This window comes from Strix uralensis, chromosome 10 (assembly GCF_047716275.1).
Source record: "Strix uralensis isolate ZFMK-TIS-50842 chromosome 10, bStrUra1, whole genome shotgun sequence".
NCBI classification, from domain to species: domain Eukaryota; kingdom Metazoa; phylum Chordata; class Aves; order Strigiformes; family Strigidae; genus Strix; species Strix uralensis.
This window is the reverse complement of record NC_133981.1, coordinates 8,329,902-8,357,884: the sequence shown is the minus strand read 5'-3', so window position 1 is coordinate 8,357,884 and position 27,983 is coordinate 8,329,902. Positions and strand designations below refer to the sequence as shown.

General features: G+C 41.0%; 2 protein-coding genes across 8 annotated transcripts; one reads left to right on the top strand and one right to left on the bottom strand.

Moving 5' to 3' along the window:
* Nucleotides 1-33: 33 nt before the first annotated feature.
* On the bottom strand, nt 34-10,101 carry ARL6IP5 (ARF like GTPase 6 interacting protein 5). The gene is made up of 3 exons (XM_074879108.1): nt 9,884-10,101; nt 2,113-2,330; nt 34-1,784 (listed from the first exon to the last, which is right to left on the bottom strand). The coding sequence occupies exons 1-3, from the start codon at nt 10,057-10,059 to the stop codon at nt 1,612-1,614; spliced, it is 567 nt and encodes a 188-aa protein (XP_074735209.1). The 5' UTR covers nt 10,060-10,101; the 3' UTR covers nt 34-1,611.
* Nucleotides 10,102-12,256: 2,155 nt separating this feature from the next.
* UBA3 (ubiquitin like modifier activating enzyme 3) lies at nt 12,257-27,971 on the top strand. Of its 7 annotated transcripts, none has more exons than XM_074879099.1 (19): nt 12,289-12,330; nt 12,456-12,497; nt 13,194-13,255; nt 15,427-15,547; nt 16,552-16,632; nt 19,614-19,696; nt 20,223-20,303; nt 20,937-20,980; nt 21,277-21,341; nt 22,185-22,340; nt 22,460-22,562; nt 23,045-23,158; nt 24,638-24,691; nt 25,153-25,189; nt 25,269-25,350; nt 26,283-26,383; nt 26,504-26,567; nt 26,667-26,721; nt 27,184-27,971. In XM_074879099.1, the coding sequence occupies exons 1-19, from the start codon at nt 12,307-12,309 to the stop codon at nt 27,270-27,272; spliced, it is 1,458 nt and encodes a 485-aa protein (XP_074735200.1). In that variant the 5' UTR covers nt 12,289-12,306; the 3' UTR covers nt 27,273-27,971. The 7 variants fall into 7 exon arrangements, with proteins under 7 accessions (XP_074735206.1, XP_074735202.1, XP_074735200.1 ...); XM_074879100.1 differs by having other exon boundaries at nt 12,299-12,309; XM_074879105.1 differs by lacking the exon at nt 13,194-13,255 and having other exon boundaries at nt 12,257-12,319.
* Nucleotides 27,972-27,983: the final 12 nt, after the last annotated feature.

Below are 27,983 nucleotides of genomic sequence, written 5' to 3'. Positions count from 1 at the left end.
CTTTTCCCAACCTGAAACAAATGCACTCAGTAATCACCATTAGAGTTTATTTTTCTTCATAACTGTGCAGTTTTTAAAATTCTACAGTAATGATGAAGTCATAGGCTACTATGTTCTTTAAGTGTGGAAATAGTTTTCAAAAAACAAAGACCATGCGCTACAAGTGAGGAACAGGCCATTGACTCTTCAGCTGGAATATACAGACATTTTCAATAAATACTGATCACCTTAACAATTAAATGGAATGACATGTTTAGATTTCTACACAGTTCACTATGAAAACAGCATGGTAAGTTACATAAAAGCTTCAACTTTAAGGATCCTTGCTTTTTTGTTAAATTAATTACTTTGTTAGAAAAGAGAAATGCAAGAATACTTGAAATGGAGTGTCACCTGGACAACTTTTTTCCCCTCTATTATTGGTAAGCTCCTGTTTTCAAGATAATTCCATCACAGCTGGCAGTTAAGTTAAAATATATAAAAGAATCTCCCTCACCACTTTCAAGAGTTGTTACAGGCAAGTATTTTCATGAATTTGGAATGGGTTTTCAAAAACTGTATCTTGACAATTATTGCTTTTACTTGTAAACCTGAAATCCAGTTTATTCCTTTGAAGAGCATCAGAAGTACAGAGTCAGTGAGATGCATGTTTTACTTATGTCTTTGCATTCTGGTTAAGAAGAAAGAAAAAGATGACCCACGCTCAAGAATGCACATACACCTCCATCGACAAAACAGCCTATACAGACTAAAGCGGAACATGTAAGTCCTAAAGTAGCGGTATTTAAAAACATCAGTAGGGTAGAAACCTAGCTCATCCAATGTATCTGAAAACTTTTTTTTCCTCCCATGCTTGGCCATAGTTTAGCTGGTATGCAAGGAAGTTTGGTTCTCCTGCAGAGAGGAGCAGCTTCTATAGATCAAGATTTCAGAGAAACCAAAGGTGCATTTTACTGGAACTGACAGAGGCACAGTGCCAAATATATTCTTCACACTTAGATCTATTTAGACTGTTTCCCAGCTGCTAAAGGAGGAATGTGAGGTGAGGACAGGAACCCATATGCGTTACAAGTATTGCAGAGTTTTACCACTTGCCTGTTAAGCTAGCACTGTGGTCTCAATACAGACCACTCTAGTGAGGGGTTTGGGGGATGCAGGAGATACATACTTTTGATACATTCCAGCTCACCTTGAACATCGCCAGCCTGAAGGTGCTACCCAGCATAAGCTGGCTAAACTGCCATCTTGTAGAACTGACATGAAAGGGGTGTTACTCTTAACAGACGAATTTGCTACAAGACAGTTTGAGAGACTGCATTCCATAGGTTTCCATCTCTTCCTCCTCTATACCCCAGAAGACGAGACAAGCAACCATGTTTAAGTTAGTATGTATTTGTGTAAACACCAGAACATTTTGCTATACAATAGAAAAAAAGTTGCTGCTCTTATGTTCTTAGAGGAGCCCTGAAGACCCTGGAATACCTGTATCCTGTAACTATTAATCTGTACCACGTGCATTTCCTGTTTTGTACACAAACTGAAAGCAAGCTTGAACAATAGTAAATAGCAACTACACTCCTGCAACAGGTGAAAATGCCATGTTGCAGCTGCCTACTCCTTCACTTTAGATATGTAGTCAGCCAGTTTGTTGATACTATCCTCTTGCTGTTCTAGAGCATCCAGTATGATGCCCATTGGGGTCTTCTTCAAGCCTATTCCTTCCATCTTGTTCTCCAGCTTGTTCTTTATGTTCCGGAGCCTCAGAGAAGCATGGACAAACATCACTGCGTGGATGGAAACAAATTTATTAATTGTTAATGCCCAAGGAACTCATAGTTCTTGTGGCATTCATCTTAAAACACACTCTAACACCATGACATGACTGGAAGAAGATGAAGTCTCAGTGACTGCTTAAGTAACTGCAGGTACCCATTTAAAATAATAACACTAAAGATAGCTTGTGCTGTTTTGTGTCCCCTCCTCCACCATTTTCTTCTGGGCTCATTTAAACAGAGATAGTAAAGGCAACAGCCAGTTTAGACTCTGCAGACTTGTTTGAGAAAGCTCAAGTCACACACCCCTAGTGCCCCAGAGAAGAGGAAAAGTACTTACGGAGGAGAGGAAGCGTGATCCCAAACATGAACACCATGACATCTCCCAGATAGGAGATCAAGAAGTAGCTAGACAGCATGATGACCACTACAAATGTGGTTGGGTACTGCTTCTTCAGCCTGCGGAGGATATCCTTGTTGTGCGATACCCACACAAATCCCATGAACACCAGCACCACCACAGTACCGCCAATAAGCATATTCAGGGGACTCAGAAATCTGGAGAGAATAGGGGAAAAAAAAGAAGAAAGTGGCCTGTTTCAGAGCCTTCATGACTTGTGTCCATGCAGCAAACATCTAGCTCACTGGTACCTTGTTACTAAGGAGGTAAGGCATTACGAAGTCAGTTGTTGCTGTCAAAACCTTTACCAACCTCTGATTTTTAGGTAGAAGATAAAGCAACAAGTGCAACTGAACAAGCAACCCTTAGCAGTGAATTTAGATAATCTTTGTCTTTACATTCTCTTCCTGAGCATAGCTCAGGATAATGAGAGTTTCTGCAGCATGTCATCAACAGAAGCACTTACCACCAGGACCCCTCCTACCTGTGCAATCAACATATTCATTTGATATCAGACCTAGAGTTAGCTAATCCTGAGAGCAGATGGAGCCAACAAGCAGTTGTCCAAGGGATTGATCTTTTCCCTATATGACCAAAACCAGGCTCAGCCTAGGCCTTCAGATGAACTAGTTTTTCATATTATCCTGTCTAGGTTTGCAAAATAGGAAAGGTAGGGGAACACTGAGTAAAGGAAATACTTCACTATTTCTTATTTCTGAATAAACCTCTTATTGGTTTATACTCAAATAAAGTAATTTTATGAACCTGCAGAAGGAGCTTGCCACCATCAGCACAACAGATGGAAGCCTAGTCCCAGGCGAGCATGCCTGAGAGGCAGTAGGAACTGGAGTATGGGGTAAAGGTCTTGCAGGAAGAGCCAGGCCTGGCAAGAGCGTCGGTGCTGAGGTTTGTGTTCTATTATTGTTATCGGAGTTACCAAGCAAACCAAGCCATCGAGTGGATCAGCTTTGGACTATAAACAGCAAGTCCCTTTTTTGGACCAGGGCAAGAACATCACCTGCTCAAACCACTTTCCCAACTATTTAGAGCTTGTTCGGAGTCAAGCTTTCAGCACTTTGCTTGGCTTGTTTCTGTACTCACACAAAGTCCAGGCTCTATTATATTACACTTATATAGTAATAAGTTACGTGATTTCATGTGCCTTCTGATTTACTTGTATGTGCACTGATCTAATTACACAGCAGCTGAGGGCTCTGAGCTGTTACAACTACAACAGCAGCACAGCACTGCCCTGATAAAGCCAGACGTAGTCAAGATTTCCTCCTGTAGCCTTTGCAGTCAGTCTTACTGTTCCAAAGCTAACAGGCAAAATGACTCACCACTCCACCCCACTGCTGAGGAGGATGCTATGGTTTGTGGTCTGTGCTTCATATCCGGCACAGGCAGAAGAAATCTGTTGCTGGACTGGTATGCCAACACTCTACCTGCAGTGCCAGAGAGCATTTTCATAGAGAAGGAAGAACCCCCAAGCGTTATTTCAGAGCAGAGACTGGCTCTTAATTCTTTAAGACAGTTGTGCCAACAGGAGACAGGACAACTGGATGGAAAGAGATTAAAATTCAGACTAGTTCCCCACCTGCTTCTGCTACTCATGCTGAAAAGCCAACAGGGCTTTTTGGAAGTGGTGATAGGGCAGACTCGCTTGTTGCATCTGAGTCACTCCCTGTAGCCAGCCAGATTATATTTAGCTCTGAATTGTCAATCTAAAGTTTCCAGGCTGGAAAAAGTGAACAGCATTGCTCTGAAGAAATCAGTTTCATCTGTGCTCCTTTGCAGCAGGAGAACACGGGTGACTCATGACTGGACCACACTAGTGCCTGGCTTATATATGTAGTACTGGACACGTGAAATTCTTAAACTAGAAGTCACCTCCACATCACTGCCATCTTGGAGCAGAAATAGCCAAACTTACTCAGACAACTCACAGCAACCAATCCTCCTCCCCCCCAAATCTATGGACAAGATAATTCTGGAAGCAACAGAGGGCTAGGCAGAGCACCACTCTAGATTTTCCTTGTCTCTAGTAAATGCTCTTAAAGCTTTCTCTTCCCTACTCTTCCCTCTACTCTCATTACAACTTCAGAAACTGGTGGTGAACAGCAATCCCTCCATATTTCTAAGGAAGAGACCAAAGACTTCACTGCTCTACAGTTCTTTCTGGTATTACACAGGTTCTGTATAACTGACTGGCTGTAAGGGATATGAAGGAAAAATAGAATGCATTCAAAAGATCCCACTTTCCTGAGGAAAGTTATTTGAATTACATGTTTTCTGAAGTGGGCTGCATTCCAATGCATACAAGGAAACAGTGAACATAAGTATCAAATGAAGTCATTCAGAGCCACATGAAAACAGATGGGGATAGCAGTTGTCACTAAAAACTGGTATTCAAATTATCAGCCATGTGTCCACAGACTTCGATACTGTTGATTACAGTACTAGATAGGGTGTCATATGCCAAGCTCCCCTTTATTGCTTGACTTGCCCACGGCATAATTCACAGCACTATCTAAGATTCTCCTAGAAATTCGTACACAGAAACTTCTTTTCCAGCAATGGCATTTTTCAGGAAGGCAGACCTCCATTACCCAGTTTCGCTTAGATCTGCTGGCACACGGCGCTCTAACACAATAGCTAAAGACTAAAAAGGAAAAAACATGGACACATTGTTTTAGAACACCAGTGTCTGGGGAGAAAGAGAGCTGTATAACAGCCCTAGAAGTCACCTTATAGTTGAACCACCAACATTGATATTGGCCTTATTTATGTAGAGATCAGAACACTATGCCAAATTCAGGCTCAGGCAAGAAGGCTGGAAGTCTTTCAAAGCTGCAGAGACAAGGTAGGTGACCAACCATTAAGTATGTTAAAAGATACTTTCTAAATATAATTCCTTTTAGTAGGACTTTATGAGACCTCTCAAATACATAAAAATGTAATGCACAGAACTATTAGCATGGCAATGGTGTGGTAACTTGAGTTTACACTACTCAGATGACTTAGGGGGGGAAAAAAAAAAACCTCTTTTGGAGTTGGAGAAGAAAACCACCAACTTTCCCAACCCTGAAAGGAGTCAGGATGGCAGGACTAAACAGCCTTTGGGGGTACTAACAGCCCAGAGCACCCTAGCTGGATGATCTCCTGCACTGCTCTCTGTGGCGGACAAGGTACAGCCCTGGTAGGATGCTGTGATCTCCAGTACAGCTGTGACCAACTGACAAGGAAAAGCTGTCCCCTAAATTCAGTACAGCAGTGTTGCAGGGCAACTTGCAGTTGAATTCCTGCTGCCCTTCAGAGACGAGGTCTGCTTCAGCATCTGCTTCAATACAAAGTAAAGAGATGGGAAAAATAAATAAAATAAACACCCTGCCTGGCTGCAGGGACACAGGCACTGTCCTCTGAGAAGTAGCAATGTGGGACACTTTGTTGCAGTAGTATCAGAAGACAGCAGAGATGCTAGCAGCTGGGGGTGCAGTTGTGTGGGAAGGAGTGCTAGCGGCCATCTCTGGCCAGCAAAAACAGATTGAGGTTTTTTTTTTTTTTACTGGATTCATATTTCTAGATTCTGCCCTACAAGCATTACAAGACAGATTAGATTTTCCACATAGGTGCAGGAAAGCCCGAAGAGCTCTGCTTTCAGTGACACTCCACATCACCTTATTTTTTATCTGCACACTTGTGCACAGCTTTAGAGCAGGAGAGGTGAGCGGTCACTTGGAGTTACTTCCCCTATAGTGTAGGGAAAAAAGAGCTAGGCACATGCATCCTCTGTGCAAGCCTCCAGCAGCATGTGCCCAGAAATAGGACAGGCCACATAAAAAGCAAAAGCAAGCTAGCTCCATCTTTAAATCCTCTCCATTTTAGATGACTGTCTCAGGGTGATTATTCAGCAGTTGCTGTCACATCTGTTTCTTCTGAATGTGACCAGGCAAGTCTGAACAAAGGCACTGAGTAGAGTCATTAAGAACAACATCTTTTTACTTAGAGCAGCTCAGTTAGGCCATTACATCAAATAAGCATGAAAATTCCCTTTAGAAAACCTTTTGCTCCACCATGTTCCAAGCAGTGGGCAGGTTAAGAGCACTTAAATATTTCCTTCTTAATTCATATTAAGTTAAATAACTTTAAAGACAAAGTTCTGCCTCCTCTCTCCCCATACTTCTAGCTTTAATGAGGTTATATAGCTGTAACTAGAGGTAGCACATAAGACTGTATATGGCATGTTCTCCAGGTGACAGCCCTCAGCAATGCTTCTTTACTTACTGTTGCTCACTTACATTGCTTTGAGAACAGGGGACAGATTCCTTTCTGCAGAAGTGCCAGACCTTTATGAAGTTATGTACTAATGTTATTACACAATATGTGTTTTAAAGCGATGTCCTTTGCTCATTCATCCTTAATCTTTCATTAGAGAAACTAAGCATTTTGCTGCTCTGGAGTCTTTGTTTTGGCAAGGGAATCACTACAAGCATGTCAGCTAAGGTAGTGATCTGGGGGAGAAAAAAAGAACCAAAAAAAGACACATTTATTGATTGCAGATGGACAGTAGATGTTTTAGAGAAGAAGTGGCAAAGGAAAGACATCAAACCTCAGGCTGCAGGGAAGACATTATGCCAGAAGAGATTGAAGACTCTCTTGGATGCAGCACTCTGAAATCCAGTACACCTTTTAATACTGTCAGATTTAGAAACTAATTTTTAGCAAGTACATGGCAACAAAAGCCTAGAAGAAATTACATCAATTTAAGTAGTTAGGGTTGAACTGCAAGACAGAGAAGCCTTATTGGAGTAGGTGAAAGCACAGACAAATTCCACTTATTAACCAGACTGATTGTTTGAGGGCGAGTTGCAAGCTGTTGCAGAAGGCACTAATTTTAATAGATATTGGTACAGCACTCACAATGACAGGGCCCTGGCTCAGGGTAAGAACGGGGCAGTCCAATTCCTATACAACTGGGAGAAAGGGCACAATTTGATTTAGTAAAGATCTTAGATTTTTATTAGCAGTCTACTGCAACAGAGCTGTAAGGGGGGGGAAAAAAAACAAACAAACAAACAACAAACCATCACCCTAGTCCAGATTCATTCTTAAAGGAATTGGCAGGGCGGGGAAGGTGGAAGAGACAAGGCTGCTACCACCAGCCTGTATTAGTAGAGCAGCACTAATTCAGTAGTTTTAGGTTCTTTTTCATAGATTTATTATTTCCTACTTAGTCCCGTAGGCTGAAAGTAAAATTTACATGATTGCAAAGCACATGATATCATTTACATGCAACAGGCCAACGGAGGGAGAAAGGTAGGGAAACGATGCATTACAATTCCACTGCGCTCATGGTAAGGTTATTCCATACCTTGCAGAGATGGTAAAAGGTCAGAGAGGTCAACTTTGTTCTACAAGAGGCAGTAAATTGAAGCTGTGGCAATAAGCACTGTACTTCCAATAACAAAACTCTAGGCTACAGTTTCCATGTTAGCCCAGCACCACCACAGTTACCAAGTATTAAAATAGCTGAAAATATCATCTCTGCATTACGAGTCTGTCTATATAATTAGGTGGTTTAAGAACAGGTAGAGTTGGTCATGGCCTAAGTTTAGTTTTGATCACAGGAAGACCACTACATTAACCGTTTCAATAATCCTGCCCTTAGGCCTGTGTATAGCCCTCGAGTTCCTAAAAAGCCATGACTCATCATTTATCACTCAGGGATTCCTGCCCATTACAGAATGAAGTGCAAGGCAACAACTTAGTCACCAATTTAAATTTATGGAGAGAACTTTCTTTACCTTTCTCCCAAAGCTACAGTCTGGCCAAATGAAACTTATTTTTAATACGAGAAATGGATTTCTTTCTAGTGTTATCCTGTTTCCTTTAGAGTTCTTCTCCTATTCTCTTTTATTTCAGTGTTAGAAGAATCAGATTCATCAGATACCAAAGGCTCTAAGACACACAATAAAAAAATATTTGAGATCAAGATCCTACTCCAGGTGTTCCTCATCCATAAGTTCAACTCAAAGGCTTACCACTGAATATTAAGATAACAGAACTGCAGTTCCGATATTAATCTCCATCTCCTGTGGCTCTCTTCCTTCTCCACCTCCCACCCCAGCAAAATAGTGGAAAAGATGTGGGAGATATATCACCCTTGATCTGAAGAAAAGAGATCAGAGTTCAAAAGGAGAAATTTCAGAGACTGAGTAAAAGCTGCTGCCATCCCAGTTTTCCAACCGGAGATATCAAAACTATTTATATCCCCCCCCCTGCTTCTTGGAAAGAAGAGCTGTCCCCCTGCTTTCCAGGGCCACTGTGATTTACCTACTCATTGAGAGTTGGCTACAACATCACACTGCTAAACACACGATGGTTGAGACCAAGATGGTATAAGAACAGCAAGACCACGGAAGTCTCATTTTACCAGTTGAGTAATATATTGAGCTGACTGCAACATATCCACACTGAAATTAAGAAGAAAGCCTACACCACACCTTTAACCATCATACGCATCAAGAAGAAAAAGCAGGGTCCTCAGCCCCTCGTCTCAGAGGGAGCAGGTCAAAGCTTCCTGCAACCCCGACACTCTTCACCAACTTAGATGCTGTGTCAAGAGCTTCAGAAGCCCTAACAAGATGCTGACTGCTTAAAAAAAAAAAAAAAAAAGGATTTAGGGGAAGAATTTTAAGCCTCTGCAACATCCAAGATAAGATGCACTTCAGCCAAAACCACTCTGGCCTAGTGGCTGGGCAATTCTCCAATTTAAGCATTTGCGCATTGTTCGTTGTGAAGAGTGGAGTATTCCAGTTTCCATATTAAAAGCTTAATCATCAGCCTCTGCTGTGTGTCTTGCTTAAGAGCTTTCTGACCAAAGATCCTGGACTAATACTTGAAGAAGAGTCACACAGGCTTTGACTCAAAAGATGATTATAAGGTTATTTACCAATTCTCTTCAGGAAAGCTGGGCCTGACAGACCATCATACCTGCAGATGGTCCTGCCTCAAAGGTCTCAATCCCACACACCAAAATGAAATGAACGGGTACCTTACTTACTTTATATTAAGGGTATTTCAGTACAAGCTAGCTCAGAAGTAGGAAAGGCATGCTCTGTCCTGCACAGAAGCTTAGAACTGTAACAGAGAGCAGAATTTTTTTTTTTTTTTTAATTCAAAGTGAAGCTTATCTCAGCCTGAGCAGTCACACCGGACAGATTTAGTGAGGAAGCACAGATCACTGCTCAGGATGCTGCTCAGTTTTTCAGAGCAGTGCCATCCAGCACATAAACCCATCGCTGCGTTCTGCCAGGCGAGCGGTGCTGGGGGCCTGGAGGCCTCTCCCTGGGCCACGGGGCCTGCCGAGCAGCCCACGGAAGAGAGAATAAACGGGAGCCCTCAGCTCTGTTAGACCCCCACCAAGAAGTAAATAAATTTTAAACCTTACTCCTAACCTAACAAGCTCCGCGTCCACAAGGCCTGTAACCAAGCCTTAATTTTTTTAAGCCACGCGAGGTAAATCAAGAGGTTTAAGGAGAGGCAGGGGAAGGGAAAGGCAGCGTCCCTGCACCCGCGACATCGCACCCGCCGCCGGGCCGGGCCCCTTCCCGTAGCACCGAGCCGAGGCGCAGCACCGCCCGCCCAGCGACGGGGCCACCCCCGGACCCCCCCGCCCCCCCCGGAGGGAGAGCGAGGCCCACGCACTGACCCCACGATGGAGACGACGGCGGCGGCCACCATCAGGTAGTTGGTCTGGTAGTAGAGCAGGTTGCTGACCACCCGGTTGTTCCATTTCGAGATGTCTTTGAAGTCGGGCCGGGCAAAGCGGTCCGAGCCGGGGAAGAAATCGTCCCAGGCCCGCAGCGGAGCCACCTGCACGTCCATGGCTACCGCCACCCCCGCCCCGCCGCCGCCGCGCAGGCCTAAGAGCGCCGCGGCACCGCCCCGGGGCGGCCCCGGCCCCGCCACCGCCCGGGCCCGGCCCCGCTGCCGCCCCGGGCCCGGCCCCGCCGCCGCCCCGGGCCCGGGCGGTGAAGGGCTGGTGGAGCAGCGGGGGAACGATGCCCTCTCCACGCCCAGGAGAGGCAGCTGGCAGGGCCGTAGCGCTGCTGCTGCTGCTGCTGCTGCTGTCGGCGGTCGCTGCGTGGTCGTTGTTTCTTCAGCGAAAGATGACGTTGCCTTTAATATTCACGCGGCGAATCCAGTTCGCATCCTCTGGGAAACAGGGAGTTGGGCGCCGAGTGTGGAGGCGGCCACGAAGCCCCGGCCAAGGAGGCACCAGGGATGTGTAGAGTCATCCCAGGGAGACCCTGCTAGTGGGGTGATGGCACCCCAAACCCTCTCGCTTCAGAGGGGATGGCCGGTGCCAGTAGCCCCTGTGCTCTTTCACTGCTTTCATGCTTCGTCCCCTGTGGCTGTGTCACCGAAATTGGGAATAAACCTCTTTAACACCGATGTAGCATTAAGAAGCAGACATTGCTTTATTTGACACTGGGTGCACGGGGGATCATTCCTCCTAACATGCACACCCTAAAACAAAAGTTCATCATTTATGTACCTTATAGACATGAATAATCATATATTTTCCAAGAAGTCTTTGCCTTTCTACCTATCTACTACATTTGCATAATGCTGGCGTTGCAAAACTACACTACGCATGTGCGGGGTCTCTGATGGTCATTTGGGGAGTTAGCCCCCTACTCCCTTTTCCCTTTTATGGTCACAAGTCTTGAGTCTTTTGAGGACAATTTCTTCTTCTTGGATATTTCCCAACTTTGTTGTCCAGCCAAGCTTTCTTTCTTATCTGCCTTGTCCGAGCAATTCTGCCAGGATGTATCTATTCTTAAGGTTAGGGTATCTTCTCTGCACACTTTAATCACTCATCGGCCTTGATAAATACAAAGTTAAACATTGTTTGGTAAAAGAATTTCTCAACAGCTGGAGCGCACGCTGCCTGTGAGTGTAAGGACAAGAGATAATGGCCTCAAGTTGCGCCTGGGAAAGTTTAGACTAGATATTAGGAAGTATTTCTTTACAGAACAGGTTGTTAGGCATTGGAATGGGCTGCCCAGGGCAGTGGTGGAGTCCTCATCCCTGGAGATGTTCAAGAGGTGGGTCGACATAGCGCTGAGGGATCTGGTGTGGTTGAGATCTGTCAGTGCTAGGTTAACGGTTGGACTGGATGATCTTCAAGGTCCCTTCCAACCTAGATGATTCTGTGATTCTGTGTATCACACAACGCCCTGGGCCTGCTGCACCTTCATGCCAGGCAACAAAGCCCTACCCAAAACAGAGGCCAGCCCCAAACCAAATGTAGCTGCAATGCTGGAGGTTGGCAGCAGCTTCTCGCAGCTCGATCTGTGAAGGATTTCGATAGAAGCCTGAGGCCTGAAGTGTGACTCTCCTAAACCCTGCTCCTCTGCTTCCCGCCCCGCGCCTAGACGCCGTTCCTTATGTTAGTTCTGGAGAGTGAAGGGTCCTGGGTGTGGAAGCCGGTTTAAGTGTGGTTCCAGGCCAGCCTGTGGGCACGGCCAGGCCGGCCCCTGCCCAGGGAGTGCTGATAAGACAAAAAACATTTGAAAACACAGCTCGGGTGGAGGAGCCGCCCGGCTGGCAGGCAGCGACCAGCCTGAGGCTAATCCCACCTCCACGTTTCGGCTTTATTCATCCCGTCGGGTTTAGCGCTCCGCGATCAGCACACGCTCTGTCCCTGAGGATGCCGTCCGAGGCTCCCGGGGAGCACCGGGGAGGTGGGCGCAGGGAGAGCCCTCGGCTGCCCGGGGCCAGGTGCTCCGGGGCGAGGGAGGGAGGCGGCGCAGGGCCCCTCCGCCGGCCGGGGTTGCTCCGCGCCACCGGGCCCCGGCACGGCACCGGGGCTCCATGAAGGCCCGGGCGGGGAAGGCGGCTGCAGCTCCCCGGTCTGTGCTTGAGGGTTCGGGGGGAGCGGGCGGTGGGGGGGGTCCCACCCTGTTGCCATAGAGACTGGCGCCCCGAGCGGAGACCTCGCCTGGCGGACGCTCTATCCCGCCCCGTCCCCAACTCTATAGGCCGGCGACCGTGGCGGCGCTCTGGCAACGCGCCGCCCATAGAGGCTCTGTGGGGCATTGTGGGAAGCAGAGGGAAATATGGCGGATGGTGAGGAACCGTAAGTGCCCTGTATGTGTGTGCTCGGCCGCCCCTTCCCCCGCTTCCCGGGGACGGGTGGGCCCCGGGGTCCCCTCTCCCTCCTCCCCGGTCTCTGTAGCGCGATACTGACCCTTCTTTTATTCTCTCTCTTTTAGGGAGAAGAAAAGAAGGAGGCTAGAGGAGCTGCTGGCGGATGGGTTAGTGCGGGGCTGCGGGCGAGCGGGCTCCCGGCCCGGGGCAGGGGCAGGCAGCGCTTGCTGAGGGGCGGCTGGTAGGTCAGGGCGAGCCGCAGCCCCGCAGGAGAGGTGTGGGCTGGGAGGAGGCTGCGGGTTAGCTCAGGGCTGCGGGGCCCGCGGGAGAGGAGCTGGTAGGGGCGACCGTGCGTCCGCGGCCCGGGGCCCGGCCAGCGGAGAGGAGGGCGGGGGATGGCGCAGTCCAGGGCCGGGGCGGGAGGAGGGAGCCGGAGGAAAGGTGTTAGGTGGGTCAGTGTGAGGAGGGGAAAGGCGAAAGGGCGCTTGAGCAGCAAGGACTGGGGAAGAGGAGTCTCCTGGGGAGAGGACCAAGGGGCTCACCCGGAGTGGGGATGGGAGTTGCGGGCTTGGAGCTTGGCATGAGTAAAGGCTGGTGTGCTGGAGAGCTTTGTGACAGGAGCGGAAAAAGCTGCATTGCCGGTCAGGGACCTGGGGAGGGCCTCTAGCCTAGAAGCAGGTGACTAAATTTTGGCTGAAAATTAAAAATTCAGGCTACAGAACAGTTGCCTCTGCTTATTAAAACCCTAAATTCTATGCATCTGTCTTAACGGCCGTGAAAACTAATGCTCAGAAATCTTTAACCTCATCTGCTTCCAACCCCTAACTATTCCCTTCCATCTGCTTGTGGCCCTTTTCCCAAAGATCACAAAGCAGACCTGCCTCCCTGAGCGGTGGACTCACAGGCCGGGCGTGTGTGTCTTGGGGTGAGGGTCACAAAATTCTTTGGGCATGTTGGATTGAGGGGGTGCATGCCATGTCCCTCAAAAGCATGGAGCTTTGGAGATGTGAAGGTGGCAGGGAAAAGTCTGGGCCTAAAGCAGCATAAGGACTGTGGTGCTCTGATATTTTAAATAAAATTAAAGCCATTTGATGAAATAAATAAGAGTTTTGTTAAACTCTAATCGTACAGATAGCTGGTAATGCTGTAACAACATGGAAATAAACACTTAAAAAAGCTGTCTCTGAAGTTAAACATAAAATCTCAGGTTGAGTTATTGATGTTTTTCAGATCTCCACAACGTCCAACCCTGTAAAAACCAAACTACAGTATAACCGCAAAAATGAAACTATATCTTACCGTTTTATCACTTGCAAAGGAAAATACACATCTAACCAGAAAAAGAATACTGCTGCTTGATGGCTGTTTATATGGACTGTATAAAAGGATTAGAAAATAAAAAAGTTCTTAATGTCACCAAGCATAGCTTCTGCACTTGTTTCCAGAAAAGTTTAAAATTATAATGTAATCCATAGAAGCAATTATTGTGATGGTTATTGAACCATTTTGTTTGCTTAAGTGAGTGCTTAATGCACATCCTCAACAGATGAGCCCAGGGTTCAATGGAGGGAGTGTTTTATTTATTCACACCTTCCTAAAAACTAATTTTTGATGTAAATTGTGAAAACTGGGGGAGATACAAAAGTGCAAGTCAGAAGTCAAAAGACCTTTGTGAATGCAAAAACATTTTGTAGATCTTATTTAACTGCTTATACAGTAAGTAACTTACCTACAGTCAAGTTAACTAGGAATGAGTTCAGTCTGCAATCAAAATATAGGCAAATTATGATGTATTTATTCTAGCGCTTTAGTGAAGTTTTTCTCTGTTACTGAAAATATTTTAGAGAATTAGTTGCCTCTAAGTTAAAGTTACTATGGACATAACTGTGTTGTTCATCTTCTGAATTCTGTGAGGATAAAGGCATTCGCTCTCTATATGTTTCCAGTAGATTTTCCTTTTGTTTTGAGATGAGTCACCAGGAAGTAATAATAAATTCTAAACATTACCCAACAACAGTTATCGATACAAGCGTTCTTCATATTACTTCACAGGAGGAAGCTAATAGCACACTCCTTATCACTGATGACACAACCTTTCATGCTCGGGATTGGCAAAGCTCTTTTATAACGAGCTTAGTTTTGTATTAACCTAGAACGTAATAGTTCATATATATTGAGTGGAGCTCCTGTTTAAAAAAGGAAGTGCACTCTGTTAAGGAAGGGCTTGTTCTGTGTAGGTGATGATCTTATGTTAGAAAATTACTTAAGGGAGCTGATTTTGAGCCTTTCCAGTAAGTCTCTTAACAGTTTAAATTTATAGTTATGTACTACTAAAAGTGACCTGCAAAAGAAGAAAAAAGGTAGTGGAGTATTTGATGTAAAATTCTGTCTTGAAAATTTAAAAGACGATAACTGCAAACGTTCCTTTTTGCAAGTGAGACTGCTAGTGCTGACGGGCTCAGGAGATGACTGAAAGACGGGGGGGTTCTAAATTGCACAGTACCAATTGAGGGTGAAGAGCATTCAAGATTCATATTATTTTTAACACTTGTTTAAATAAACTACTATGAAGATTCAGAGGAGACAATTCTGGGGCATGTTGCTGTTATTTATTCAGTGCCTCACGACTGTGGTTACATACTGATAATTCTAAATATGATTTATGAACTTAAAAAGTGTCAAAAGGATACAAGACTTGACTGATGGAAAAAAACATCACCCTCAAAACCTAAAGGGAAAATCACTTTTTCTGTGTCCTCTTTAAATATGAAGAAAATAAAAGCAAAAAGGGTAGACCCTTTTTTCACTTCAGGTCAACTTTTACTAGTAACAGCTAAATCAGTGGGATTTATTGAAACACCTGGGGTTTTTTTCCCTCTATGCATATTTGTATTATTGCTTTCAAGTTCCACAAATAAAACCCACTCATGCAAATGTTCATGCACATGACTTACATGCATAAAGAATACGCAGATGCATTTGTATGAATGGTAAATAATTTCGTTATTTTTAAGATATATAAAGAAAAAAACAACATTTTGGAGATGTGGCTTTTTCTCTATGATTTTGCAGCTGAATTTACTGTGTTCTGTGCAGAATGGCTGTTGATGGTGGGTGTGGGGACACTGGAGACTGGGAAGGTCGCTGGAACCATGTAAAGAAGTTCCTCGAGCGATCTGGACCATTCACACATCCTGATTTCGAACCAGGCACTCAAGTGAGAAACACTTACTTTAAATAAAAAATCTGTAGCGTGTGTTGCAAACAAATGTAAACATTTTCATTAATTGACCACCAGTAGTGTATGAATACTAAAACTGCATGAAAAGCTTATATTTTAATCAGTTTGATTCTAGAATTATGATTCTAGAAGAACATACTGTATTCTTTTTATAAGCTTGTATTTCTAAATTGTTCGCTGTCAGCTACAAGCTTGCTGTCAACGTATATATAAATATATAGCGACATATGAATTATGTTCTGTCTTTTGAGTTCCACATAAAAATGGAGAGACAAATGCTGCTATTTTTCAATAATTAGATACAGTAAGGAATTTCTTGTACTTAAAGAAGGAATTAAGGTTAATATGAGTACTTAAGAGAATTGGGAAAGATGTTTAGTAAGGAAAAGCAAAATTTAGACAGTTTTAATTACTACATCTTCCCTTTTCCAGTACATTTTGTTTCAGAGCTTACAATTGAATGTATTTTACTGTTACCTTTTTAATGTACTGTTCCATTATTTACTAGTTTGAGGCTGGAGTCTAGTAGAACAGTTCACAGAAAGTAGTTATATAGTTAAAAATTTCAGTTCTTTTTAGCCAGCAATGTTGCCTGTTGTCTGTTTCTTTACATTTATTTTGTATTATGTATCAGTAAAATATTTGGAGAAAGAAAACATTATCTCCTTAAACCAAATAATAATAATAAAGGGGGACCTTGCTTTTTTCATGGTCAAAAGTACTATAAAGAGAATACTGATATCAACAAAGCTCTTGCTTTTCTGTAAATTGTGATTTAGGAACTGTATGAACTCAACAGCTGATTAAAGTCCAATATGTTATTACTTTTGCAAGCACAAACTGTTTTATTGATCTAAGTTGTTTTATGTGACACTTACTAGGCACTGAAAACTTATACACATTTATAGGTTATGAAGCAAAGGACAAATTATACTTTTTCCTATTTAGTGTATTAATTTGTTGTTTTATATTTTCTGCAGGCTCTTGAGTTTTTGTTAAGCACATGTAAAGTACTAGTTATTGGAGCAGGAGGATTAGGATGCGAACTCCTGAAAAACCTGGTAATTACTCAATTTTCACCCTTTGCTTCTTAGAATCTTCTTTTTTTTCCTTGAGGAAATGATCTTTTCTACTTTGCTAATTTGGCACTTTTGATTGTATATCGCTACTAAATCTCGAAGTTCTAATCAAAATGTATAAAATACATGACGATACAAACAATAAGCTTGAAGAAATCACTTTGTTAATAAGCTTGAAAGGTGGTAGTCTCATATGTTGCATGTTCTTTATTTGCCTATCTCAAAGCTTGTCATGAGGAACGACATGGTGCTGTTTATGAAATGTTGACAAAAGTTCACTTGCGGCCTTAGATACGGTCTAATGTTCGTAATTTTCCCTAATTACCAAATCTAGAGAAATGAAGTAAACTAGGAACAAATCATGCTCATAGTGATACAAAGGAGGGTTGTTTGGAATATGGTGGCTAAAAGGTATCTTTTCAGAGGAAAAGTGATACTTTAAACTGCCATAAGTAGCCAGTACAAAGTTTAGTATTAACAGTCAAAGCTGAATTTAATTTCAGTTTATTTTACATTTTTGGATTAATTCAAAGTGAGATTAGATTGCTGGAATTATTTATGTTCTTTCATAGTGAAATTAGTAGAGCCAGCCTTACTGTGTCTATGGTGACCTTCATGTCTGTGGAATCTCTTTGGCCTTCCCGAGTAGTGGCTCTCAGGTTTTCCAGTTCCTCAAGATCAGTAAAATGGGGGTAGTCTGCAGAGCCTGAACGCTCCCTCAGAGCTGCTTCTGTATTGCTGAATTCAGCCTATGTCATGACAGCTTTATGAGTTTTTTATTGCAATCCTCTATGGAAATGGCTAAGGAGGAATAGGTGACAGTGTAAGAACAGGGAAGGAATGTGACGGTACTTCCCTGGAGTACAGATTACCAGAAGGTATTTTGTGGTTTTCTTGATACGGTGTTAGTTTATAACGGATTCTTTCCCTATGTGTTCTGAAAAGCAATTTTGAGATGTTTGAAATGCAGTCATGGGGTCATGTGCTGTCAGACATTTACCCAATAAATCTGTATGAATTTTTATCCTCGCAGATGCTTATATTTATTGTAGTGTATCACTGTTACCATCCTGTTTGAGTTTGATAGTTTAGACTAATACTGTACATTTGCATGCTTCTATTTAATAGTAAGAATTTCTGTCTGTATAGATTCCATGGAAGATGTATGGATTAATATAATAACTTATTATGAAATAACTTTTTTCCTTAATTTATATCAATACTTATGCATTGGTGTACTTTACTATAGAATTTACGTACTGCTATTTCAATATTTCCACAGATTACCTCCAAGCTTGAGATGCTTGATAAATCAGCAGCCTCATGTAAAGCTAGGCATGCCAGACCCGTTAACTTAGGGGTTTTGCAGTTCTAGCACTTGTGTACACTCTTGTTCTGGCTGCTGGTTTGTTACTGCAATGCTTAAGCAGAATTTTACTTCAAGAAATCATGACAGCTCCGAGGCAGTTGTCTTTCTTTGGGAATTTAGTGCTGGTGAATTTAACCTCTGCCCAGAGCTACTGTTTTATGAGTTTATTGGGATATAACAAATTCAATCTGTTGATAGCTTGTTGAGAGGGAGGATTTGTATGGGATGAGGAACTTGATAAGTCTGCTGTATGCGCTCGGTTCCCATCTTTTCAAAAAGGTTTTGTCATGATTTATTTTTATCATTTTCAGAAAGATAAGCTCGTAAGTAAATCTAGATTCTGTTCACATGTGTTCATGTCTTTGGCACAATGAATATAAATTTGATAAAGACTCCAGTCTGTATGTTCGTGATGTCCCAGGCTTGCTCTTCTCTTTAGCAGGCTCTCCCAGCCTGCTTTGATAATATTGAACAAAAGCTGAACATTTATCAATGGTACAAAATGACTGTTCAGCACCAGGGGTATCCAATATGACATACAGAAATTCCTGCTGATTTTCTTACAGAGATTAATTTCTATTGTGAAATACTGTAGTCCTGTTGTTCATTTGTTAATCAGTTCCCAATACAGCATTTTCAAGACTTATTATTCATGGGATGGCTCTGTTTATTCAGAAAATGTAAAATGAAAAGTTTGGAAGTCTTTATAGCAAGATGGAGTCTGAAAGGAAAAAACTTAGGGTATGGGACTCAAATTTTTTTGGAGTCACTTCAGAACTTCACGACACATTTCCTTTCCCTAAACCCAGTGTTTTACAGCATTTATTTCCCTTTAACCACAATTCACGTTGTTTCTTTATGCATGACAGATGTGTTTACTTGATCAGACCTGCAATACAGTGTTAAGACAATTTTACTTTGAAGTTATTTGCCAAATCTAGTGATGGCCTGCATGCACAGAGAGATCAAGCAGAACTTCTGTCAGAGGTTCAGTATGTTCTTAGATAGCAAGGTGACTTTTTGTGTTTGCATTCTGTTCCAGCATTGAATGCAGTGAGGAATGCTGGCTTATTTTGAACTGTGATTTGGGGGTGGACATATCAGACTCACTTATTCTGACTGTGAAAACTGTGAATGTTCAAAACCTTAAAATTTTAGAGAAATTAAACTTTTTTTGGTTTTCTAATCCTGCCAAGCAAGGAAGTGCTTATGGTATTTCTTCAAATTCTGCATTTTTTCCCCAATGAACACTTTCAATTTACTCAGTTGTGAGGGAATACTGCACATTCCCCTTATAGATCAGCCTACTGTTGGCTTCCCTGTGTTATGATTAGGTAGGCTAAAGCAATACTGCGTTCAGTAGAACATTGTTTTTGACCTTTGAAAAGTTACTAATTCGATCTGTCTAAATATCAGCATGAGCAACCCAACAATGTTCTTTAACAAAGAATGACCAGATACCTGTCTGCACAGGGAATAAAGAGCAAGTATGTTTGTTCCTCCAAAGGTTGCTTTTTTGGCATGTGGAATGAATTCTGGAGCACTGTAAGCATTTAATTTCCTATGAAATGAAGTTGACTATCTCTTTTCACAGGCACTGTCCGGCTTTAGGCAGATCCATGTCATTGACATGGATACTATAGATGTTTCTAATCTTAACCGACAGTTTCTGTTTCGGTAAGTGATATTTTCACGATTTGACTTTTGTTTTTTTAAATATACCCAAAGAAAATATGTGAAAACGCTCATTATTTTTCTTGAACAAGATGTCATCAAAGATTCTTGACTAAGCGTTGCATGTGATTCCTTCTTGTTTTGAGATTTGTGGTGTCATAGTTTGTGCGTGAAGAAAATTAATATACATTCTTTACCATTCAAATACAGCTAGTGACTAATGGAAAAGGTGACACCAAAGAATAATGCAAACAGACTCAGATACCAGTTCTTCTGGTGCCCTTTTCTTCCAAGCAAAATGAAAAATTGCTGGATTTTTTTTTGGTGCTGATAACTGTGGTTACATGGACATATGTAGATAACTCTGGGGCTCTCATATCTGATGCTTTACAGGGATGCCTTAATATTATCCATATCAATGAATTGTCCTACAGTAACAGTCATTTAATTCAGTATTGCAATGCATAGAGTCTGGAAAGATTGAGTCTACTAAAATCATGCATTTCAAATTGCTTGGGTGTTTTCCCAGACCGAAGGATGTTGGTCGACCAAAAGCAGAAGTTGCAGCAGAATTCCTAAACAGCCGCATTCCCAACTGTGCTGTTGTAGCGTATCCTTTTATAGAGAAATAGTAGCCCTGGAGTCTTCAAAAAACCTAGAAAACTGTAGGTGGTAAGACTATCTAAAGTATTTTGCTGCCATCCTTTCTTTTTCATACAATAAAGAACAGTTTCATTCAGCCGATGATTGAGAATTCTTTCTCAGTGACATTAACATACAGGAAATATGCATGGGGAAAGAAGGCTAAGCTTGTAGAAACCATTTTGTGTGTTTCCACTGAGCCTTTTTATTCAAATGCAATATTCTTGTTTTCACTGAGATACTAGAATTACAGGTTTATTCACCAGAGTGTTTTGTGTACTGGTAGGAGACATTAGTTTATAAACACAGAGTAGCACTTACTGATACAGGACTTGGTGAAACCACATGTTTTGAGCTTCCTAAATAGTTTGCCTGCTGAGCTTTCTCCTGTGTGTGACTGTTACACTGTGTCCCTTACTTGTTTTGTCAGATGCTACAGCTTCAGCTGTGGGAATTTTGAATCTTTCAATCACGTAGTTGTTTTTTTTTTTTCAGAAGTGTCATATAAAAATTGTACTGTTAAATTTGATAATATTTTGGCTTTAGGTTAGCAAGAAAACAGTAAACTATAAATATATTCCTTTACTGGGCTTACATTCAGATATTTTAAAAAGATTCAAGACATGGATGAAAGCTTCTACCGACGTAAGTGGTATTTGTTTGCCTGCCAAACACCCACTGGTGCTGTAGGGGAACATTGCAGTTGTTACTGCTTGCTGCCTTTCCTGGTAGTTAGAGTGCTGATTACTTTAGTCTTCTATAGTATACTGGAAGTGGAAGTAACAAATAGACAAAACTGAAATGCATCTGTCACGTAGGTAATCTGGGGGAGATAGTTAAACTACGGTCAGTTCCTCTGTCAGTCTTTAAGACAGAATACTTTGCTTGTCTTAAGAAGTATGCATTAGTATAGATTTTAAATAACGTTTTTTTTCCCCTAGAGTTTCATATTATTGTTTGTGGGCTGGACTCTATAATTGCAAGAAGATGGATAAATGGCATGCTGGTAAAGTCTTCAATGTTTTTAAAGGCTGGTTATTGCTTGAGTATAGATAACTAAAATTGAGCAGATTCGTGTTGAATGTGTCATTAAAAGGAAATAAGGGCTGTTGAAACTCAACGGCTTTCTCTTTCTATTTAATTCTTCTTGTGAACAGGATAAAATGCATGCTCTCTTACCTGCCTTTTTCTTGAGGAGTGTTGGCCAACATTTGTGCAGTGCCCTGCAGGGGTAATTTCAAAGTTAGATTACATTATTTGTGGCATTGTGCATTTAGGTTTTGAAAACCATGAGAAGGGAAGTTCCACAGCCTCTCTGGATGCTCCCATTGTGAACTTTTTTTTTCATTAGCCAAACACTATTTATTGTGCTGCAACTTGTAAATGTCATCTTTTGGAGCCCCACTGTTACAAAGTGGTAGAAAGCTGGTCATTGAACTAGGTAGTTTTATCATTGTGAATTTGCTTATAAAATAATGATCTTGAGTATTTACCAATATTTAAAAAACCCAAACATAAACAACAAATCAAGAATTAAACCACCAAATCCTTCAAAGCAACCAACCATTTGTTCTAGTATACTATAAGGAAATAATAGCATCCATCAGGGGGGTAAGGGGAGGAGGAGGTGGAGGGTGAAGGTGGTAGATGAAGTCCTGCGCACTGACAAGTAGTGTTTTATACACTATGTACCCTTAAAATAAATTGTATATTAAGCTTTCAATCTTGTGGTGTACCATTAAGATTAAAATTTTTAGGATTTTTTTTCTTTCTGCAACTTGTTTAAACCCCCCCCCCCAAAAACCAAAATGAACAAAACCCAACAAAACCCTCTACCTTTATTCGTTAGATGTCATTTTTACATTATGAAGATGGTGTACTGGATCCAAGTTCCATCATACCTTTAATAGATGGAGGGACAGAAGGTTTTAAAGGAAATGTCCGTGTGATTATTCCTGGTATGACAGCATGTGTTGAATGCACACTTGAGCTTTATCCACCACAGGTAATTACAACCAGTGATACTTCTTTTTTTATATTCCTCTGATGTGCTTGTTTCTTTTCCTAGTACTATACATGATGTATTACATGCTTTTTTCTGGTTTGTTCCCCTGCCCACACCAGGTCAATTTTCCCATGTGTACTATTGCATCTATGCCCAGACTACCAGAGCATTGTATTGAGTATGTCAGGATATTGCAGTGGCCAAAGGAGCAGCCTTTTGGAGGTAATTAGTTTATTTCACTGGTGCTAAACTGCCATTTCTCCTTGTAACTAATTTGTTTTGAGTTAGGTATACACAACTACTTTTAATAAAACAATCCTATCTTTTAACTTTATGTGGCTCCTTGTTGTATTGAATCTAAGCCTCCTCTGAGCTGGTGATGGATTTTCTCTTCTCGGACTCACTCTCCAGTTCCGTATTTGTTCATGTGTTTCTTGTATTGCACAATGACTCAAAATGTAACCTGTAACAGCTCTACAAATCTGTGAAGTTAAGATAGTTTGTATATAGAATATGTTAGAATTTAGGATGTTTGTAGAAATCATATTTTGATTATTTAAAGTGTCAGGTTTTAATAGCGTAATGGGGTATTTGTTTTAACCCAAATTAAACGAAGGGATTTTTTTTTTAGACAAAAAGAATGCTGTATTTCTGAAGAACTCTTATAGCTGTAACTTACCTGTAAATTCTGAACTTTGCTGCAGAAGGTGTTGCGTTGGATGGAGATGACCCTGAACATATACAGTGGATTTACCAGAAGTCTTTAGAAAGAGCATCACAATTTAATATTAAAGGTGTTACATACAGACTCACCCAAGGTAAGGATATGACATTTCACTAAGTTTGTGGCATTTGCAATTAGGCTGGATTGGCATTCTTTGTATTTGTTATGACTAAGCTGGCAGCTCTGCTGAGAAAGAAATAGTTCTTTTCTCCCTTAACATCTTAAAACAGAAACAAGCAGCTTGTTTCCTGTGCCAGCACAAATATTTTTATGATGAATCAGATGTTTAGGCATTCATCATGAATTGGAGGAACTTATCTGGGACAAAACTGAACATTCTTTTTGCCATTTTATTTTTAACCTGGATCAACTCCACAGTTTACACTACCCTGGGACCACTTTTGCTGGGTCAAAGAGTAGGAACAAAAGAATGTGATTGCCTCTTTTAGCAACAGCAACACTTTATGCCAGTTTAGGCTGGTTAAGGCTATAGCATCTGTTCTTTACTGCTGTGTATGCCTCTGTTCGCATGCAGGTGCAGAATGCAGCCACTCATTTAATCAGTATTTTAAACGCTAACCAAATAGGTAAGAAGTGGAGAATCTCATACAGAATCTCCAGAATATGTGGTAACTTCTATCTATTCGTTGACTTGTAGTAGTGAGAATGCATTTGAAATGATGGGCTTGAAATGCCACACTTGAACCCCAGTGTGTGCCTTTCTGTTAAAAAAGGGCAGACTGATTCTTTGTGTATCTTCCTCAGATTCCACCTAGCGTATTGCAGATAGTCTTCTTTGCAGCAGTTTATACTGCCTTCTCTAGTAGTATTTTTTTGGTACAGATAAATGTGAACTCCAGTTATGAAATATATTTATGTACATGCAAATGGCTGCACAGTTTTCAGCATTTGAAGATGACTTCATTATAAAGTACATAGCAGAAAGAAAGCAAAGATAAAAGTTTTATGCATGTTTTCTCAGATATGAAGAGATACAAGTCAATAATGAGAAGTCAGAGGAAATTCAGGCTACTTAGGAATTTGCTGTCTTTTCGGCAGGCCTGAAAAAAGAGGAAACCTCCTTGTTGCAGATGTACAAACTTGTACGCATAGGAAATCTTGCTTTGTATCGGTGTATGTACTATGCTGTTTGACTGGATGGGCTCAGTATGGAGAGTTGGGTGAAGATGCCAATACAGTTTGGCAAGCCTGTTCTTGCAGGAGGAATACCAAAACCAAGTATCTTTACTTCATGCATTTCTCCAGTTAAACAGGAATAGAACTGAGTTTTAAATTAATTTCCAGTGCTAAATGCAGAATATATATTTTTATAATCTGTTCACGAGTTCTCTTTGTGTGATCCCTTCTTTTTCTCAACACGCTTGATCCATTTCTAAAACTAAAAAAGTGCCAAAGTACTTGAGCAGTATGCCATTATACTTTATTGTTATAGAAATTCCTGGAAACTGTTTAAAGTACCTTTGGGTACACCCTTCTGTAATTATTCTGGCTAGAAGTTGTCTCTCAGTATAGTTTCTTGGAAAAGACAAAGCTGTATGTTTTGTTTTTACAGGGGTGGTTAAACGAATTATTCCAGCAGTAGCTTCTACAAATGCAGTAATTGCAGGTATGCTGAAAGAACTCATTTCACTTCTGCTTTACAGACTAGAGTTTCCTAAGGCAACAGTTTGGAATTGAGAACTCAGGAAAGATAATAGTAGTTTTGAAATGGGTCTGATTTATTCTTATAGTCTCATTTCTGTTTTCCATAGAGAAACTTCATGTGTCTGTATAAATTTTAAGCTCATGTATGATTGTAGGAGTGAGCAAAAGCATTTGAGACTGGGAAAAAAATAATTGGAAAACATGGTATGTATGTTTAATGTAGTCTCAGATTAGGGCTGAATCTGTGGTGTTAATGTATAGAACTACCAGCTACCTTCAGATGTTTATTTTGCTCTTTATAAATTGTTATACTTGAATTTTTTTTTTTGTCACTACTTCTCTGGTACAACTCTGTGCACTGATGTCTGCATGGTCTGGGATAGAACTAGAAAGTGAAGAAATTGTGTTTTTTTCTCATTCCAGCTGTTTGCGCCACTGAAGTTTTTAAAATAGCCACAAGGTATTTATTTTCTTATTAATAACATACATGATTTCCAACATAATGCCATGTATTAACACTAATATATTTGTCATTACAGTGCATACATTCCTCTTAACAACTACTTGGTGTTTAATGACGTGGATGGATTATACACATACACATTTGAAGCTGAAAGAAAGGTTAGTGCCATTAAAGGCTTGCAGGGTTTTTTCTTTGATTTTTATTGAACTTCTGCAGTTTGTGTGTATTTCTGAAACCTGGTATTGAAACTCTGGGCCCATAGCACTAAAGAATAATGTTTCTGAAGTTTTAAAAGCAGAAATTACAATGTTTTTAGTCTGCTATTTCTCCAAAGTATTGTTTTTAGTGTGTAGGAATATTTTTTAAACTTCAGTGGTTTTGGGGTCTAATAGTGATGACAGTGGCGGACTGTCCATGTAGAGTAGCAGGACTGCTTATCTCCAGATCAACAGATGTTTTATTTGATGTCCTGGTAATGAAATCTTTTCTTCTACCCATCAATTTACAAAAAACTATTGCATGGTATATGTAATGGCATATTTAATTTTTGCCTGTTTAGCTGAAGTTTCTTAATATGTGGAAAAATAGCTTCTGGTATAGGGAGGTTCTTCAGACAACTATTTCTGTGGTGTCTGCTGGTGCAACATTGGTATCTCAACAGTTTCTGCTATGCTACCTGCAGAGGAAAACAGTGATTGATTTTTTTGAAAGGGAATCCTCAAGATTTGCCCTGTAATATGGGAAATGTGGTTTACAAAATTAACAGGAGCAGTCTTAAGAAGACTCATAAGCCAGTCTTCTCAAAAAGAGGTTATGACAGCAATTGATTTGAAAGTTTGTAGTCTCAGATTTTATGGTAGATTAAATTTGTACTTCATAAAAACTTAGTTGCTGTTGGGAGCCAGTTGAACGGTGACAGACTTCACAAGGTAATGGGTTTTGTCATTATTATTTGCAACAGTATTAGTATTTCTAGAGCTAAAACCTTAAAAAAAACCCCACAAACACACAAATAGTTTTGAGACCTTATTAGCAGCATTTTTGAAATCATATTTATTGTAATGTGCATTCTTGTGCTACTTTGTTGTAGGAGAACTGTCCAGCTTGCAGCCAGCTGCCCCAAAACATAGAGATTTCCCCATCAGCTAAATTGCAGGAGATCTTGGATTACTTGACAAATAATGCTTCATTGTAAGTGTGCAACTATTCTGACTTATTTGATAATTTTTGGTAGTTTAGTGTTTCAAAAAGGTAATTTCTAAATGTATTTTTACCTGATTGTCTTTTTTTTAAAAAATGTTTTATATATAGGCAAATGAAATCTCCTGCAATCACAGCAACTATGTATGGAGGAAATAAAACACTTTACTTACAGGTAATCTGAACATATGTAATTGCTTTAATAATCTTTATTTATTGAAATTTACTTTCCTGAATTGGAAAGAAAATGTTTTGGTCTTTTTTTTTTTTGCAGACAGTAGCTTCAATTGAAGAACGAACAAGGCCGAATCTTTCCAAGACACTAAAAGGTATCATGCAGTTGTCACGTGTAGATTTTCAAGATAGTGCTCTAAAGAGGAAGTCAGTCAGTTTTATCCCTCCATATGGCATGTTTAGCGTTATTTTGCACTGTGCAGTAGAATGTGCTTCATTATCCTTTTACGTGCAATATACCTTTCTCAGGTTGCTCAGAGATGAGCTTCAAATTGCTTAAATGTGAAGTGTGGGCAGATGTAGAGAAAACATTGCAGCAAAGCAAGCTGATAATTGATATAAATTAAACATACTTCAATAGTGTTTTATATATTTCTTGACAAGGTCTGTTAGTTTCCTGGTTGAATTAGATTAATATTAGTTCAGCTGGTGAGCTGTTGGCACCTTTATTTCATTGTGTTATCGTTTGTGGGAATGGCATTCACAACTTTTTTTTTAATTTAAAAAAAGACAAACCGCATGGGTTTGTTGTACTTATACTTTTCTTTCTGTTTCAGAATTGGGGCTTGTGGATGGCCAGGAACTTGCAGTTGCTGATGTTACTACACCACAGACTATGTTGTTCAAGCTTCACTTTACCACTTAATTTATTCATAAGTAAACTGCATATACAGCGAGAGAAATCTGTACCCACCTTGTAAAACAAACGTACTCTGGGGGTGTTAAAGCAACTGAAATGTTCATGTTAGTACTAGCATTGTTGAAGGTTAGGTAATGCAAATGAATCACCATATTTCGAAATTGTACGTAGAAGCCAATATTTGGTGGATTATATTTGTATAAATGCTTATTAATGTACAGAACTCTGATGTATAGGAATACACTTTTTTTCCAGTTTTTGTTGTCAAAACGTCAATGCTAATATACTTTCAGACACATGGAAACTTTAAGGTGGCCAAAAGTCTTGTATTCAATGCATGTGTGCACATGTATGGGCAAAGAGAAGACCCTTCAGAAGGAAGCACAGCGATCTGGCTTTAAATTGTAGCACTCCTATACACTTGCTGAGTCACCTTAAAGCCAAAAGAGAGCAGTAGATTAAAACGAGCATTTTCTTCTTATTTGCTATTGATTTGATCAGTTTTATGAAAGGTGTTAAGTACGGAAGAGTTTACTTTGTTTACAAGCAAACATGAAAGGACAAAATGATCAACTGTACATGAAAATACAGACATCTCCACTCGCAGTCCCCAAGCAGCCGCTGTGTATGGTATTGCAGCATTATGTTCAAATATCATTGGTGCTGTTAAGGTATTTATTAATAAAAAATCCTAAAGACACCTTAGATTGTGGCTTA

Coding starts and splice junctions, on each gene's coding strand:
- UBA3 (XM_074879099.1), top strand. CDS start 12,307: ATGGTGAGGAACCGTAAGTGCCCT. Junction 21,342..22,184: donor GATGGATAAATGGCATGCTG/GTAAAGTCTTCA, acceptor TTTATTCGTTAG/ATGTCATTTTTACATTATGA. Junction 25,190..25,268: donor GTTTTTAAAATAGCCACAAG/GTATTTATTTTC, acceptor TTGTCATTACAG/TGCATACATTCCTCTTAACA.
- ARL6IP5 (XM_074879108.1), bottom strand. CDS start 10,059: ATGGACGTGCAGGTGGCTCCGCTGCGGGCCTGGGACGATTTCTTCCCC. Junction 2,331..9,883: donor GCCGTCGTCTCCATCGTGGG/GTCAGTGCGTGG, acceptor TATTCTCTCCAG/ATTTCTGAGTCCCCTGAATA. Junction 1,785..2,112: donor GATCACGCTTCCTCTCCTCC/GTAAGTACTTTT, acceptor CCATCCACGCAG/TGATGTTTGTCCATGCTTCT.